At 47.1% G+C, this 18,296-nt stretch overlaps 1 protein-coding gene across 1 annotated transcript in view; it reads left to right on the forward strand.

The window, feature by feature from the left end:
* The window catches only part of LOC137355855 (atypical kinase COQ8A, mitochondrial-like), a 42,660-nt gene that overhangs the window by 9,043 nt on the left and 15,321 nt on the right, over positions 1–18,296 (forward strand). The window contains exons 2-6 of the mRNA XM_068021447.1: positions 2,151–2,278; positions 2,504–2,839; positions 3,863–3,929; positions 5,366–5,443; positions 17,809–17,928. Of these exons, the coding sequence (XP_067877548.1) occupies positions 2,162–2,278; positions 2,504–2,839; positions 3,863–3,929; positions 5,366–5,443; positions 17,809–17,928 (718 nt within the window). The 5' untranslated portion in view covers positions 2,151–2,161. The remainder of the gene's footprint in view (positions 1–2,150; positions 2,279–2,503; positions 2,840–3,862; positions 3,930–5,365; positions 5,444–17,808; positions 17,929–18,296) is intronic.

Consider the following 18,296-nt stretch of genomic DNA (forward strand, 5'->3'; position numbering starts at 1 on the left):
GCGGCCGTGCCTTCAGCTGCCTGGGGCCCTAAGCTCTGGAATTCCCTCCGTAAACCTCTCCGCCTCTCTCTCTCTCTCCTCCTTTAAGACGCTCCTTAAAAACCGACCTCTTTGACCGAGCTTTTAGTCACCTGTCCCTATTATCTCCTTATGTGGCTCGGGGTCAGGTTTTGCCCAATAACCCTCCTGTGAAACACTTTAACGCCTTTTATTACATTGAAGGCGCTTTAGAAATATAAGTTGTTGTTGTTACTGTGAATTTCCACAGGGTCTTTGGGAACTCTCGGATATTGGGAATTCCTCTGGAGGTGAGATTGAGTTGGATAGCGGAGCCTCGGCCTAGGGTGGGCTAGCACCCTCCGCTTCTACTCCTGATATTTCCACCCGGAGAATTCAGTCGATTTTGGCGGGACAATGGCGGGATTACTTCCATTGTCTTTCTCTCGCCTCCGACTCAGAATATCGTGGGTTCAAATCCCACTCCAGAGACTTGAGCCCATAATCCAGGCCGACGATCCCCATGCAGCACTGAGGGAGTGCTGCACTGTCAGAGGTGCCGTCTTTCTGATGAGATGTTAAACTAAGGGACCTTTGCTGTTTGTAGTATATATAAATGATTTGGAGGAAAATGTAGCTGGTCTGATTAGTAAGTTTGCGGACGACACAAAGGTTGGTGGAGTTGCGGATAATGATGAGGATTGTCAGAGGATACAGCAGGATATAGATCGGTTGGAGACTTGGGCGGAGAAATGGCAGATGGAGTTTAATCCGGACAAATGTGAGGTAATACATTTTGGAAGGTCTAATGCAGGTGGAGGTATACAGTAAATGGCAGAACCCTTAGGAGTATTGACAAGCAGAGAGATCTGGGCGTACAGGTCTACAGGTCACTGAAAGTGGCAACGCAGGTGGATAAGGTAGTCAAGAAGGCATACGGCATGCTTGCCTTCATCGGTCAGGGCATAGAGTATAAAAATTGGCAAGTCATGCTGCAGCTGTACAGAACTTTAGTTAGGCCACACTTAGAATATTGCGTGCAATTCTGGTCGCCACATTACCAGAAGGACGTGGAGGCTTTGGAGAGGGTACAGAGGAGGTTTACCAGGATGTTGCCTGGTCTGGAGGGCACTAGCTATGAGGAGAGGCTGGATAAACTCGGATTGTTTTCACTGGAATGTCGGAGGTGGAGGGGTGACATGATAGAGGTTTACAAAGTTATGAGCGGCATGGACAGAGTGGATAGTCAGAAGCTTTTTCCCAGGGTGGAAGAGTCAGTTACTAGGGGACATAGGTTTAAGGTGCGAGAGCCTTTGTGGGAGCTTGCTATGCGCTGTGGGTTAGGTGTCTGACACCCGCTCCCACCTCCCTCCAAAACTGTGGGATCTTTTACATCCACCCGAGAGGGCAGACAGAGGCCCTCAGTTTAACGTCTCATCCAAAAGACGGCACCTCTGACAGGTTGCTGGAGTCACATGTCGGCCAGGCCAAGTATGATTGGCAGATTTCCTTCCCAAAAGGACATTAGTGAACCAGATGGGTTTTTAGTGATAATTTCACAGCACCGTTACGACAATTCTAGCTTTTAAAAAAATTAATTAATTGAATTTAAATTCCACCAGCTGCCATGGTGGGATTTGAACCCAGATCCACAACACATTATCCTCTGGATTACTAATTTAGTGACATTACCACTGCACCACTGTCCCACCCCAACTGATATCCTTCTGGGCAGTGGGCCTGGATTATGGAGCATTAAAAAAAAACAGCCGGAGCTGCAGGCTTCAGCTGCCTGTCTGGCCCTTAGTTGTGAGTGAAATCAGGCTTCACTGTGATGCCTCCAGCAGTCGACTAGGCCAAGGCCAGATGGGAAGAGGAAGCTGGCTGCTGGCTGATGGCTCAGCTGGGCCGTCGTCGCTCTTGTGCGTTTCTCCCCACTGTGAATTGCAAGGGGAAAGGGACAGCGAGCGATGGGCAATGGCGGAGGGTCGATCCCAGAATGCCTAGCAGCAGCGAAAGCCCTCTATTAATACTGCCAGGGCAGAGGAATGTTGGGATGGCTTTGTCCCCATGGTGACGTGCTGCGAGGCCTCCTGGGAATATGATGCTGACCCCTGCCCCCACCCCCTCACCGACCCTGTTTGTTTTCGCAGACGTGGCTCTAATGTCGGCTGTGCTGAGGCAGGGGCTCGGCAGGACAAAGACCCAAATGCTGAGGTGCGGCCTGACCCGCACGAGGGCCTCCGTTGCCGTGGTGAGGAGCCTGGGTAACTCGGCACAGGTGAGAGGGCGAGACCATGTGGGGGCGGGGGACTGTAGGGGCAAGTTTGGGGGGTGTTGGGGAGGGTTTGAGGGGAGTCGGGGAGGGTTTGAGGAGTGTTGGGGAGGGTTTGAGGGGAGTCGGGGAGGGTTTGAGGAGTGTTGGGGAGGGTTTGAGGGGAGTCGGGGAGGGTTTGAGGGGTATTGGGGCATCTACAGTAAACAAGTGATGTTCTTTCTGGCGCAGGATCGGTGCCGGTATCGGCCGAGGGAGATTGCGAGTCGAGGGCACGGGATGCCACCTGCCTCCTGCAGGCACTGCGGACAGTCAGAGATGCCCTTGCCCACTGGTGGGTCGTGGGCCGTCCTAGCATCGGTCCAAACCCCACTCCTCAGCGAGCTGCACGGGACGAGCACACGACTGTTCTCCGGTCAGCGAGTCACCTCACTCGCTCTCGGCAATATCAGCAGCGGCTACTTCCTCCGTCGGAACTCCACGGCCGTCCGCACCCTGACTGCTGAAGATCTACAGAAGGCACGTGGCACCAAACTGACCCCACGCCAACCAGCACCACGGCAAATGGTAGGTGGGGTTAGATACAGAGTAAAGCTCCCTCTACACTGTCCCCATCAAACGCTCCCAGGACAAGGTACAGCATGGGGGTTAGATACAGAGTAAAGCTCCCTCTACACTGTCCCCATCAAACACTCCCAGGACTGGTACAGCACGGGGGTTAGATACAGAGTAAAGCTCCCTCTACACTGTCCCCATCAAACACTCCCAGGACAAGGTACAGAACGGGGTTGGATACAGAGTAAAGCTCCCTCTACACTGTCCCCATCAAACACTCCCAGGACAGGTACAGCACGGGGGTTAGATACAGAGTAAAGCTCCCTCTACACTGTCCCCATCAAACACTCCCAGGACAGGTACAGCACGGGGTTAGATACAGAGTAAAGCTCCCTCTACACTGTCCCCATCAAACACTCCCAGGACAAGGTACAGCACGGGGTTAGATACAGAGTAAAGCTCCCTCTACACTGTCCCCATCAAACACTCCCAGGACAAGGTACAGCACGGGGGTTAGATACAGAGTAAAGCTCCCTCTACACTGTCCCCATCAAACACTCCCAGGACAGGTACAGCACTGGGGTTAGATACAGAGTAAAGCTCCCTCTACACTGTCCCCATCAAACACTCCCAGGACAGGTACAGTACGGGGGTTAGATACAGAGTAAAGCTCCCTCTACACTGTCCCCATCAAACACTCCCAGGACAGGTACAGCACAGGGTTAGATACAGAGTAAAGCTCCCTCTACACTGTCCCCATCAAACACTCCCAGGACAGGTACAGCACGGGGTTAGATACAGAGTAAAGCTCCCTCTACACTGTCCCCATCAAACACTCCCAGGACAGGTACAGCACGGGGGTTAGATACAGAGTAAAACTCCCTCTACACTGTCCCCCATCAAACACTCCCAGGACAGGTACAGCACTGTGTTGATCATGTCCCGGGGGAAGAGACGAGCCAACCGTGAGTAGACTGGAGGGTGGGGATAGGGGACAGACTCTGTGTTACAATCGATTTATATTTTGTTTTCCAGCTGAGTGACAAAGCACGAGAATTGAAAGTACCAACTACTCGACTTGAACGGCTGGCTAATTTTGGAGGTAGGCACTGGCTATTATTGAAGAGTGATGTGTCGTTCTCTCTGATTGGGTAGAATGGGCCTGTGTACTCTGGCGTTTCGAAGAATGAGAGGTGATCGCATTGAAAGGTATAAAATTCTGAGAGGCTGTTTTCCCCCCGGGCTGGAGAGTGTAGAACACGGGGTCAGTCTCAGGATAAGGGATCGGCCACTTCTGACTGAGGTGAGGGGAAATTTCTTCACTCAGAGGGTTGTGAATCTTTGGAATTGTAAATGCTCCGTCGTTGAGTAGATTCCAGACTGAGATTGAGAGAATTTTTGGACACTGAGGGAATTGAGGGAGTGGGCGGGCAAGTAGGGTTGAAGTAGAAGATCAGCCATGGTCTTACTGAATGGTAGAGCAGGCTAGAGGGGCCGAATGGCCGAGTCGTGTTCCTATTTGTTATGTTTTTATGTTCTCTCCCTCTCTCTCCGTCTCCCTCCCTCCCTCTCTACCTCCCTCTGTCTCCTTCCTTCTCTCTGTTTCCCTCCCTCCCTCTCCCTGTCTCCCCCTCTCTCTCTCTCGCTGTCTCCCTCCCTCTCTCTGTCTCTCTTTCTCTCTGTCTCCCTCCCTGTCCCCCTCCCTCCCTCTGTCTCCCTTCCTCGCTCTCCCTCTCTCTCTGTCTCCCTCCCTCTCTCTCCCTGTCTCATTCCCTCTCTCTGTCTCCCTCCCTCCCCCCCCTCTCTCTCGCTCCGTCTCCCTCCCTCCCTCTCTCTGTCCCTCTGTCTCCTTCCTTCTCTCTGTTTCCCTCCCTCCCTCTCCCTGTCTCCCCCTCTCTCTCTCTCGCTGTCTCCCTCCCTCTCTCTGTCTCCCTCTCTCTCGCTCTCTCTCACTCTGTCTCCCTCCCTCCCTCTCCCTCTCCCTCTGTCTCTTTCCCTCTCTCTGTCTCTCTAATACTCCCTGCCTCCCTCTGTATCGAATCCACTCAGTCCACTGCCTGAGAGCGGGAATGACATTGGGAAAACATGAATTACAATTCCAATCCAAAGTAAAGCTCGCGGGCCCCGGGTAAGGGGGGCAATGAATTGCTTTGAAGAAGCAATCACTTGATACCTCACTAGACCAGGAGACTACCACTGTCTGGGCAGACAGCGCGCGGCCCCTCAGTCAGTTAGTGACCTGATGATGCGTTTGTTTGTTGTTTGGAATTCTTCCAAATGAATTCAGTCTGTCAAGCTCTGTCTGCAGATTATAAACCCCAAACACGGAGCCCTGTCCCATCAGGGAGAGAGTGAGAGAGAGTGTGTGTGTGTGTCAATCACAGACACAGACTCCTATCCCATCTCCGTGTATGTGCGTGTGTGTGTCTATATACCTGTGCCTGTTACATGTGTGCTGGTTGTGTAACTGTGCGCTCTGAGGAATGCCGCTGGCCCTCTTCATTCTGTAACCAGCGTTCCTGTTGATGTTTCCTGCAGGACTTGCAATCCGAGTTGGATTCGGAACGCTGCTCGAAGCCACAAAGAAGACTTTCAGCGCGGAAAGTCGATCACGGGGTGAGTGCAGCACCACCTGATACGGCCCTCTGGGACTCAGCGGGGTGTATAAATGTTACAGTGTGGGTGGAAACCCATCCTGTGTTTCAGTGTTGAAAATTGTACCCTCTGTGCCTGTACGGATCCGTCCTGCTCGGGGGGCGGGGGGCGGGCAAAGAACTGAGGCACAAGCCAGTGGGCTGAGGATGAGCAATCCCACCACACCACCTCAGTCTGTGCAGGGTCACTCACTGTGTAACTGTACAGAGTCACTGTTTATTCAGGGTAAGGATCACTCACTGTGTAACTGTACAGAGTCACTGTTTATTCAGGGTAAGGATCACTCACTGTGTAACTGTACAGAGTCACTGTTTATTCAGCAGGGTAAGGATCACTCACTGTGTAACTGTACAGAGTCACTGTTTATTCAGGGTGAGGATCACTCACTGTGTAACTGTACAGAGTCACTGTTTATACAGGGTGAGGATCACTCACTGTGTAACTGTACAGAGTCACTGTTTATTCAGGGTGAGGATCACTCACTGTGTAACTGTACAGAGTCACTGTTTATTCAGCAGGCTAAGGATCACTCACTGTGTAACTGTACAGAGTCACTGTTTATTCAGGGTGAGGGTCACTCACTGTGTAACTGTACAGAGTCACTGTTTATTCAGGGTAAGGATCACTCACTGTGTAACTGTACAGAGTCACTGTTTATTCAGGGTAAGGGTCACTCACTGTGTAACTGTACAGAGTCACTGTTTATTCAGCAGGTTAAGGATCACTCACTGTCTAACTGTACAGAGTCACTGTTTATTCAGGGTGAGGATCACTCACTGTGTAACTGTACAGACTCACTGTTTATTCAAGGTAAGGATCACTCGCTGTGTAACTGTACAGAGTCACTGTTTATTCAGCAGGGTAAGGATCACTCACTGTCTAACTGTACAGAGTCACTGTTTATTCAGGGTCAGGGTCTCTCACTGTGTAACTGTACAGAGTCACTGTTTATTCAGCAGGGTGAGGATTACTCACTGTGTAACTGTACAGAGTCACTGTTTATTCAGGGTAAGGATCAATCACTGTGTAACTGTACAGAGTCACTGTTTATTCAGGGTGAGGGTCACTCACTGTGTAACTGTACAGAGTCACTGTTTATTCAGGGTGAGGATCACTCACTGTGTAACTGTACATAGTCACTGTTTATTCAGGGTGAGGGTCACTCACTGTGTAACTGTACAGAGTCACTGTTTATTCAGGGTGAGGATCACTCACTGTGTAACTGTACATAGTCACTGTTTATTCAGGGTGAGGGTCACTCACTGTGTAACTGTACAGAGTCACTGTTTATTCAGGGTGAGGATCACTCACTGTGTAACTGTACAGAGTCACTGTTTATTCAGGGTAAGGGTCACTCACTGTGTAACTGTACAGAGTCACTGTTTATTCAGGGTGAGGGTCACTCACTGTGTAACTGTACAGAGTCACTGTTTATTCAGGGTGAGGGTCACTCACTGTGTAACTGTACAGAGTCACTGTTTATTCAGGGTGAGGATCACTCACTGTGTAACTGTACAGAGTCACTGTTTATTCAGGGTCAGGATCACTCACTGTGTAACTGGACAGAGTCACTGTTTATTCAGGGTAAGGGTCACTCACTGTGTAACTGTACAGAGTCACTGTTTATTCAGGGTAAGGATCACTCACTGTGTAACTGTACAGAGTCACTGTTTATTCAGGGTAAGGATCAATCACTGTGTAACTGTACAGAGTCACTGTTTATTCAGGGTAAGGATCACTCACTGTGTAACTGTACAGAGTCACTGTTTATTCAGCAGGGTAAGGATCACTCACTGTGTAACTGTACAGAGTCACTGTTTATTCAGCAGGGTAAGGATCACTCACTGTGTAACTGTACAGAGTCACTGTTTATTCAGCAGGGTAAGGATCACTCACTGTGTAAATGTACAGAGTTACTGTTTATTCAGGGTAAGGATCACTCACTGTGTAACTGTACAGAGTCACTGTTTATTCAGGGTGAGGATCACTCACTGTGTAACTGTACAGAGTCACTGTTTATTCAGGGTGAGGATCACTCACTGTGTAACTGTACAGAGTCACTGTTTATTCAGCAGGGTAAGGATCACTCACTGTGTAACTGTACAGAGTCACTGTTTATTCAGCAGGGTAAGGATCACTCACTGTGTAAATGTACAGAGTTACTGTTTATTCAGGGTAAGGATCACTCACTGTGTAACTGTACAGAGTCACTGTTTATTCAGGGTGAGGATCACTCACTGTGTAACTGTACAGAGTCACTGTTTATTCAGGGTGAGGATCACTCACTGTGTAACTGTACAGAGTCACTGTTTATTCAGCAGGGTAAGGATCACTCACTGTGTAACTGTACAGAGTCACTGTTTATTCAGCAGGGTAAGGATCACTCACTGTGTAAATGTACAGAGTTACTGTTTATTCAGGGTAAGGATCACTCACTGTGTAACTGTACAGAGTCACTGTTTATTCAGGGTGAGGATCACTCACTGTGTAACTGTACAGAGTCACTGTTTATACAGGTGAGGATCACTCACTGTGTAACTGTACAGAGTCACAGTTTATTCAGGGTAAGGATCACTCACTGTGTAACTGTACAGAGTCACTGTTTATTCAGGGTCAGGATCACTCACTGTGTAACTGGACAGAGTCACTGTTTATTCAGGGTCAGGATCACTCACTGTGTAACTGTACAGAGTCACAGTTTATACAGGTGAGGATCACTCACTGTGTAACTGTACAGAGTCACAGTTTATTCAGGGTAAGGATCACTCACTGTGTAACTGTACAGAGTCACTGTTTATTCAGGGTCAGGATCACTCACTGTGTAACTGGACAGAGTCACTGTTTATTCAGGGTAAGGATCACTCACTGTGTAACTGTACAGAGTCACTGTTTATTCAGGGTCAGGATCACTCACTGTGTAACTGTACAGAGTCACTGTTTATTCAGGGTGAGGATCACTCACTGTGTAACTGTACAGAGTCACTGTTTATTCAGCAGGGTAAGGATCACTCACTGTGTAACTGTACAGAGTCACTGTTTATTCAGCAGGGTAAGGATCACTCACTGTGTAAATGTACAGAGTTACTGTTTATTCAGGGTAAGGATCACTCACTGTGTAACTGTACAGAGTCACTGTTTATTCAGGGTGAGGATCACTCACTGTGTAACTGTACAGAGTCACTGTTTATTCAGGGTGAGGATCACTCACTGTGTAACTGTACAGAGTCACTGTTTATTCAGCAGGGTAAGGATCACTCACTGTGTAACTGTACAGAGTCACTGTTTATTCAGCAGGGTAAGGATCACTCACTGTGTAAATGTACAGAGTTACTGTTTATTCAGGGTAAGGATCACTCACTGTGTAACTGTACAGAGTCACTGTTTATTCAGGGTGAGGATCACTCACTGTGTAACTGTACAGAGTCACTGTTTATACAGGTGAGGATCACTCACTGTGTAACTGTACAGAGTCACAGTTTATTCAGGGTAAGGATCACTCACTGTGTAACTGTACAGAGTCACTGTTTATTCAGGGTCAGGATCACTCACTGTGTAACTGGACAGAGTCACTGTTTATTCAGGGTCAGGATCACTCACTGTGTAACTGTACAGAGTCACAGTTTATACAGGTGAGGATCACTCACTGTGTAACTGTACAGAGTCACAGTTTATTCAGGGTAAGGATCACTCACTGTGTAACTGTACAGAGTCACTGTTTATTCAGGGTCAGGATCACTCACTGTGTAACTGGACAGAGTCACTGTTTATTCAGGGTAAGGATCACTCACTGTGTAACTGTACAGAGTCACTGTTTATTCAGGGTCAGGATCACTCACTGTGTAACTGTACAGAGTCACTGTTTATTCAGGGTGAGGATCACTCACTGTGTAACTGTACAGAGTCACAGTTTATTCAGGGTAAGGATCACTCACTGTGTAACTGTACAGAGTCACTGTTTATTCAGGGTCAGGATCACTCACTGTGTAACTGGACAGAGTCACTGTTTATTCAGGGTCAGGATCACTCACTGTGTAACTGTACAGAGTCACAGTTTATTCAGGGTAAGGATCACTCACTGTGTAACTGTACAGAGTCACTGTTTATTCAGGGTCAGGATCACTCACTGTGTAACTGGACAGAGTCACTGTTTATTCAGGGTAAGGATCAATCACTGTGTAACTGTACAGAGTCACTGTTTATTCAGGATGAGGATCACTCACTGTGTAACTGTACATAGTCACTGTTTATTCAGGGTAAGGATCACTCACTGTGTAACTGTACAGAGTCACTGTTTATTCAGGATAAGGATCACTCACTGTGTAACTGTACATAGTCACTGTTTATTCAGGGTAAGGATCACTCACTGTGTAACTGTACAGAGTCACTGTTTATTCAGGGTAAGGATCACTCACTGTGTAACTGTACAGAGTCACTGTTTATTCAGGATAAGGATCAATCACTGTGTAACTGTACAGAGTCACTGTTTATTCAGGGTAAGGATCACTCACTGTGTAACTGTACAGAGTCACTGTTTATTCAGGGTAAGGATCAATCACTGTGTAACTGTACATAGTCACTGTTTATTCAGGGTAAGGATCACTCACTGTGTAACTGTACAGAGTCACTGTTTATTCAGGGTGAGGATCACTCACTGTGTAACTGTACAGAGTCACTGTTTATTCAGGGTGAGGATCACTCACTGTGTAACTGTACAGAGTCACTGTTTATTCAGGGTGAGGATCACTCACTGTGTAATTATACAGAGTCACTGTTTATTCAGGGTAAGGATCACTCACTGTGTAACTGTACAGAGTCACTGTTTATTCAGGGTAAGGATCACTCACTGTGTAACTGTACAGAGTCACTGTTTATTCAGGATAAGGATCAATCACTGTGTAACTGTACATAGTCACTGTTTATTCAGGGTGAGGATCACTCACTGTGTAACTGTACATAGTCACTGTTTATTCAGGGTAAGGATCACTCACTGTGTAACTGTACAGAGTCACTGTTTATTCAGGGTAAGGATCACTCACTGTGTAACTGTACATAGTCACTGTTTATTCAGGGTAAGGATCACTCACTGTGTAACTGTACAGAGTCACTGTTTATTCAGGGTAAGGATCACTCACTGTGTAACTGTACAGAGTCACTGTTTATTCAGGATAAGGATCAATCACTGTGTAACTGTACATAGTCACTGTTTATTCAGGGTAAGGATCACTCACTGTGTAACTGTACAGAGTCACTGTTTATTCAGGATAAGGATCAATCACTGTGTAACTGTACATAGTCACTGTTTATTCAGGGTGAGGATCACTCACTGTGTAACTGTACAGAGTCACTGTTTATTCAGGGTGAGGATCACTCACTGTGTAACTGTACAGAGTCACTGTTTATTCAGGGTAAGGATCACTCACTGTGTAACTGTACAGAGTCACTGTTTATTCAGGATAAGGATCAATCACTGTGTAACTGTACATAGTCACTGTTTATTCAGGATAAGGATCATTCACTGTGTAACTGTACATAGTCACTGTTTATTCAGGGTAAGGATCACTCACTGTGTAACTGTACAGAGTCACTGTTTATTCAGGGTAAGGATCAATCACTGTGTAACTGTACATAGTCACTGTTTATTCAGGGTAAGGATCACTCACTGTGTAACTGTACAGAGTCACTGTTTATTCAGGGTGAGGATCACTCACTGTGTAACTGTACAGAGTCACTGTTTATTCAGGGTGAGGATTGCTCACTGTGTAACTGTACAGAGTCACTGTTTATTCAGGGTGAGGGTCACTCACTGTGTAACTGTACAGAGTCACTGTTTATTCAGGGTGAGGATCACTCACTGTGTAACTGTACAGAGTCACTGTTTATTCAGGGTGAGGATCACTCACTGTGTAACTGTACAGAGTCACTGTTTATTCAGGGTGAGGGTCACTCACTGTGTAACTGTACAGAGTCACTGTTTATTCAGGGTGAGGATCACTCACTGTGTAACTGTACAGAGTCACTGTTTATTCAGGGTGAGGGTCATTCACTGTAACTGTACAGAGTCACTGTTTATTCAGCAGGGTAAGGATCACTCACTGTGTAACTGTACAGAGTCACTGTTTATTCAGGGTGAGGATCACTCACTGTAACTGTACAGAGTCACTGTTTATTCAGCAGGGTAAGGATCACTCACTGTGTAACTGTACAGAGTCACTGTTTATTCAGGGTGAGGATTGCTCACTGTGTAACTGTGCAGAGTCACTGTTTATTCAGGGTGAGGATCATTCACTGTAACTGTACAGAGTCACTGTTTATTCAGCAGGGTAAGGATCACTCACTGTGTAACTGTACAGAGTCACTGTTTATTCAGCAGGGTAAGGATCACTCACTGTGTAACTGTACAGAGTCACTGTTTATTCAGCAGGGTGAGGATCAATCACTGTGTAACTGTACAGAGTCACTGTTTATTCAGGGTGAGGATCACTCACTGTGTAACTGTACAGAGTCACTGTTTATTCAGGGTAAGGGTCACTCACTGTAATTATACAGAGTCACTGTTTATACAGGGTGAGGATCACTCACTGTGTAACTGTACAGAGTCACTGTTTATTCAGGGTGAGGGTCGCTCACTGTGTAACTGTACAGAGTCACTGTTTATTCAGGGTGAGGATCACTCACTGTGTAACTGTACAGAGTCACTGTTTATTCAGGGTGAGGATCACTCACTGTGTAACTGTACAGAGTCACTGTTTATTCAGGGTGAGGGTCACTCACTGTGTAACTGTACAGAGTCACTGTTTATTCAGGGTGAGGATCACTCACTGTGTAATTATACAGAGTCACTGTTTATACAGGGTGAGGATCACTCACTGTGTAACTGTACAGAGTCACTGTTTATACAGGGTGAGGATCACTCACTGTGTAATTATACAGAGTCACTGTTTATACAGGGTGAGGATCACTCACTGTGTAACTGTACAGAGTCACTGTTTATACAGGGTGAGGATCACTCACTGTGTAATTATACAGAGTCACTGTTTATACAGGGTGAGGATCACTCACTGTGTAACTGTACAGAGTCACTGTTTATTCAGCAGGGTGAGGATCACTCACTGTGTAACTGTGCAGAGTCACTGTTTATACAGGGTGAGGATCACTCACTGTGTAACTATTCCGAGTCACTGTTTATTCAGGGTGAGGATCACTCACTGTGTAATTATACAGAGTCACTGTTTATTCAGGGTGAGGGTCACTCACTGTGTAACTGTACAGAGTCACTGTTTATTCAGGGTGAGGATCACTCACTGTGTAACTGTACAGAGTCACTGTTTATTCAGCAGGGTGAGGATCACTCACTGTGTAACTGTACAGAGTCACTGTTTATTCAGGGTGAGGATCACTCACTGTGTAACTGTACAGAGTCACTGTTTATTCAGGGTGAGGATCACTCACTGTGTAACTGTACAGAGTCACTGTTTATTCAGGGTGAGGATGATTCACTGTGTAACTGTACAGAGTCACTGTTTATTCAGCAGGGTGAGGATCACTCACTGTGTAACTGTACAGAGTCACTGTTTATTCAGGGTGAGGATCACTCACTGTGTAACTGTACAGAGTCACTGTTTATTCAGGGTGAGGATCACTCACTGTGTAACTATACAGAGTCACTGTTTATTCAGGGTGAGGATCACTCACTGTGTAATTATACAGAGTCACTGTTTATTCAGAGTGAGGGTCACTCACTGTGTAACTGTACAGAGTCACTGTTTATTCAGGGTGAGGATCACTCACTGTGTAATTATACAGAGTCACTGTTTATTCAGGGTAAGGATCACTCACTGTGTAACTGTGCAGAGTCACTGTTTATTCAGGGTGAGGATCACTCACTGTGTAATTATACAGAGTCACTGTTTATTCAGGGTAAGGATCACTCACTGTGTAACTGTACAGAGTCACTGTTTATTCAGGGTGAGGATCACTCACTGTGTAATTATACAGAGTCACTGTTTATTCAGAGTAAGGGTTGCTCACTGTCTAAATGTATGGTGTTAAGGTTTATTGAGCAGAGTAAGGATCACAGAGTCAACACCAAACCTCATTAACCAGCTGCGGGTTGACTTTCTACTCTGGATTGGGCGGGAAGCAGGTTTCCGGTCTGCGGAAAGACAGTAGGTCCTCAGCCTATAGTAAGTGTTGGCATTACTCTGGATTACAAGTCAAGTAAAATCAAGCACAACATCACCTGTCTGCCTCTTATCCTCTGTTATTTTTTTGACTGGGCTTTCTAGAAATTTCTAAAATGTAAATTGAGCACCAAAGGTCCACATTTGTGCTTCTTGGACTGAAGATTTCATCAACAGCAAAGTAATGTCAAATCTCCTGCCCCACCCCTGGATTTGGAAAAATGATTCCGAGGCCTGGTGCTCGAGAGTTCAAACTCTCATCTGTTCGGGTTTCGATTTTAAGCCACACACGATCTAACATCCATGATAATCAACATGCAATCAAATCTTATGTAATCTCTCTGAAGCTCAAGTCCTTTGAATGCCAGTCCTCCTCGGGGAGTGCAAAGCCTCTCTGTACCAGGCCGCTGGTTGGCGAGCTGGTTGCTATGGTGACAAATACCCTAATGCAAATTATTAGCATACCGCAAGGCGAAAAACCAACATCTTTCGTGTCGTTTATCCAGACAGGATGATATTTCGGTTCTCTAACTCAATCTGGAAGCTTGGCGGAAGTGGAATTAAACGAGATAATGTGATAAGGCCTAGCTGTCAGGCTTCTGTCAGGAACACAAATGGAGATGGAGAGAGAGAGCGAGAGAGAGGGGAATAATTTGTGTCCCGTTTGAGTGGTCATTCTCAGAATTAATGCATTTTCAGATCTTCAGACTTTCAGGTTTATTTTTAGCCCCCTTTTTGAAAAAAAAAAATTGTTCTTTTTTTTTTGAGTTTTATACCAGGCAGGGTAGGCCTCGGAGATTTGATAGCGGTGTTCAAAATCATGAGGGGTTTAGATAGAGTAAATAAAGAGAAACTGTTTCCAGTGTTCAATTCAGTGTTGTCCAGTGCGTTCACCGCTTGCCACATGCAGTGTTTTGATGCTCTTCGTTCTTAGAGCCACTGAGTTGTGTTAAAGTTGCAGCAGGCGGAATGAGTATGGGCGTCACTCGCTTAGAACGCTTGTCGTCCGTCCCTAGTTGAGCAAGGAAGAGCTGAGGTGCGTGAGCGACAGACGGCGTTGAGGGTTGCCGTGTAATTGTGGCCAGCAAGGACAGTGCAACGACAGTGTGTTCAGCCTTCATCTGTTGGAGCGAGCGATCGGTAGGAATAGGGGGCTATTGGCAATGAAGGAGAGATTTGAGGTTGGCCATGAACTGACCGACGGTCTATTGAATGTCCGGTCACTGTGTGCAGAAAAGGCAGGAGAAAATAAACTGGAGCACACTGTCAGAAACACAACACTTCAGTTCACAGATTGTCACCACCCTTTGAGAGTGTACGCAGCAGGCTTGCTTTGGATTGCGAAACCCTTTCGAAGCCGCCTCTGGCAGGCAGTGCATCCATTGGTCCCGATCACTGTTTTCAAAAGATTGCACGTTTGTTTTTCATTAGTATTGCACATATTTTGTATCAGGTGATTTGGCGAGCATTGAAATCCTATTGGACAACACTGGCTTTCTTGAATAAAAACAAGAAATGCTGGAAATACTCAGCAGGTCTGGCAGCATCTGTGGGGAGAGAAGCAGAGTTAATGTTTCAGGTCAGTGACCCTTCTTCAGAACTGGCAAATATTAGAAATGTAGAAGGTTTTAAGCAAGTAAAGCAAGGGGCGGGGCAAGAGATAACAAAAGAGAAGGTGTTAATAGGACAAGGGCACAGAGAATAGCTGACCGGAAGGTCATGGAGCAAAGGCAAACGGTATGTTAATGGTGTGCTGAAAGACAATGTGTTAGTGCAGAGAGGGTGTGAATTGACTGTAAAGCACAAAGCACTCCAATCACGAACATTACAATTTAAAAAAAAACAGAAACCGTGGGTAGGCACATTAGAAACAAACTAAACACACTAAAAACACTAAAATAAAATATCCAAGGAAAAAAGAAAAAATAACTAAACATAAAAAGGGGGACCCGTCATGCTCTGAAATTATTGAACTCAATGTTCAGTCCGGCAGGCTGTAGTGTGCCTAATCGGTAGATGAGATGCTGTTCCTCGAGCTTGCGTTGATGTTCGCTGGAACACTGCAGCAATCCCAGGACAGAGATGTGAGCATGAGAGCAGGGAGGTGCTGGTGTTAAACCGGAAGCTCGGGGTCATGCTTACGGACTGAGCAGTCCAAAGGATCATCCTCCGCCATTTCCGCCACCTCCAATGTGATGTCACGACCAAAGGCATCGTCCCCTCCCTTCCCCTATCAGCATTCTGAAGGGATCGTTCCCTCCGTGACACCCTGGTCCACTCCTCCATTACCCCCACCACCTCGTCCCCTTCCCACGGCACCTTCCCCTGCAATCACAGGAGGTGTAATACCTGCCCATTTAGCTCCTCTCTCATCACTATCCAAGCCCCCAAACACTCCTTTCAGGTGAAGCAGCGATTTACTTGTACTTCTTTCAATGTAGTATACTGTATTCGCTGCTCACAGTGTGGTCTCCTCTACATTGGGGAGACCAAGCGCAGACTGGGTGACCGCTTTGCAGAACACCTCCGCTCAGTCCCAAAGAATGTTTTAAAATTTTTTTTTAAATGTTTGTGCTTGGAGTGCTTTGCGCTTTGCAGTCAATTAACACCCTCTCTGCACTAACGTTTTGTCTTTCAACACACCATTAACATACCGTTCCTTTGCTCCATGACCTTCTGGTCAGCTATTCTCTGTGACCTTGTCCTATCAACACCTTCTCTTTTGTTATCTCTTGCCCCACCCCTGCTTTACTTGCTTAAAATCTTTTACATTTCTTATATCTGCCAGTTCTAATGAAAGGTCACTGAGCAGAAACATTAACTCTGCTTCTCTCTCCACAGATGTTGCCAGACCTGCTGAGTATTTCCAGCATTTCTTGTTTTTATTTCAGATTTCCAGCATCTGCAGTATTTTGCTTTTATAGCTGGCTTTCTTGGTAGAACAGTCATTTAAATTGGAAGCAGTTTATTGATGTTAAGGGAGCATCTCTAAATTCGCAAACTCACAGTTCGTTAAACTTTCTGCCCCTTGCTTCATTAATGCCGACCTGGATCTAACGCTGGAGGCTGAGAGGGAAAGGAGGGAGATCCTCTTCCTGGAAGTTGGCAGGAGGAGGCCACCTCATCGTGCGGCACGGGCACCTCTCTGTTCGACGTCATCTCCCTCCGCCTCCAATTTCTTCTCCTCCCTCGCCTCCTGCTCCTCCCCTCATGAGCTGTCTCCTTCGCGTCCTTCCTGTCCCTCGTCCCTCTCCCCTGCCCTCCTGGTGCCCGGGGTTCTGCCCTTCCTGCGGAGGGTGTTGCCCCACATCGCCCCAGGGCCAAAACCTGACAATTGTGCCCCCCGGCGCCAGCTGCGGCCTTCCTTTTTTGGATAGGCGCCCACCCTGTCGTCCTTGGCAACTCCTGACCCTCTGGCCCCGCGATGCCGGGAGTTGGGGGGGGGACGATCCCATTCAATGCCCGAGCCCTGAGTGCCCAATCTGCCTGCCAACTCCGCCCCGCTGTCCCTCTTACGACAGCCTTGACTGGCTCCCCACTCCAGCCGCCTCTCTTCAGCCGATCCAAAACTGGGAGCTCCTGAAACCCGTGCGTCCCCTTTTAAAAATTCCCCCTTCCTCCACCATGCTCTTAACAAGCTTTTAAACAAATTTAATTGGTCTCTAGGGAAAATAGAGACATGTTGTCAAAGCATTTTGTCTTGCACTCATCAGGACAATCCGCAAGAATAACCAATGTAAGGGAAAACAACAACTTATACTGCATGAGAAGAGAGTGCTGATTGGTTGGCAAGTGAACTCTGATTGGGAAAGGCGTTGCCATGGCGGATACATCAGTTTGCAGTGACTAACAACTAACTGCCAAGCTTTGTTTGAAATTTAAACCAGGCAGCTTGACTCTGATTGGTGATGGCATTGCCCTGAGGAATGCACCAGCAAATGGCTGTCACTTACTTTGTTCAGCTGAAACAGGCGCAATGTGTGTACATGTTCTTTCTGTCTGCAAAGAACAGGGACCTATGTATTAATATATTCCAGTGCAGTGCACCACACTGAGAGCCCTACTGACAATTTTAAATTGGTTGACAGCGTAATTTTTCGCACAGCTTCTCTGAATAGATACTAACCCGTCACTCTGTTATTCCAGGTGCTCTGTTGCTCGACTCCAGTACTGTCCTGTCGGAGGCAAATGCTGAAAGAGTTGTGAACACCCTTTGTAAGGTGCGAGGGGCCGCTCTGAAACTGGGGCAAATGCTGAGCATTCAAGGTATGGACTCTGCATCCTCCGCGGGAGGGGGAAGGGACCTCTCTGCCTGTCCTCCGAGGGGTCAGTTATCTGCCCACACAGCCTCGCGTCGGGTTAGCTATGAATCCCCTGGGTTACGGGGAGGGCTGGGGCACCAGGAACCTAGTCACGGCTCGATGACGATCCGTTTAAAAAAAAAAGTGCCAAGTTGGGAGTTTGAAACGATGCTTTCGTGCAGGGGGATATTCGACCACCGGGTGCCTCGCCACAGAGGGCGATTGGGGCAGGGCCTAGAACCTAATCGCAAAGGGAATCGGATAAGGGTTAGCCAAGGTAGAATATGAAAGGATTCGGGGACGGGGCTGGGCGTCGGAGGGCACGGTTAAAAG

Source organism: Heterodontus francisci, chromosome 44, assembly GCF_036365525.1.
Source record: "Heterodontus francisci isolate sHetFra1 chromosome 44, sHetFra1.hap1, whole genome shotgun sequence".
In the NCBI taxonomy this organism is placed as follows: domain Eukaryota; kingdom Metazoa; phylum Chordata; class Chondrichthyes; order Heterodontiformes; family Heterodontidae; genus Heterodontus; species Heterodontus francisci.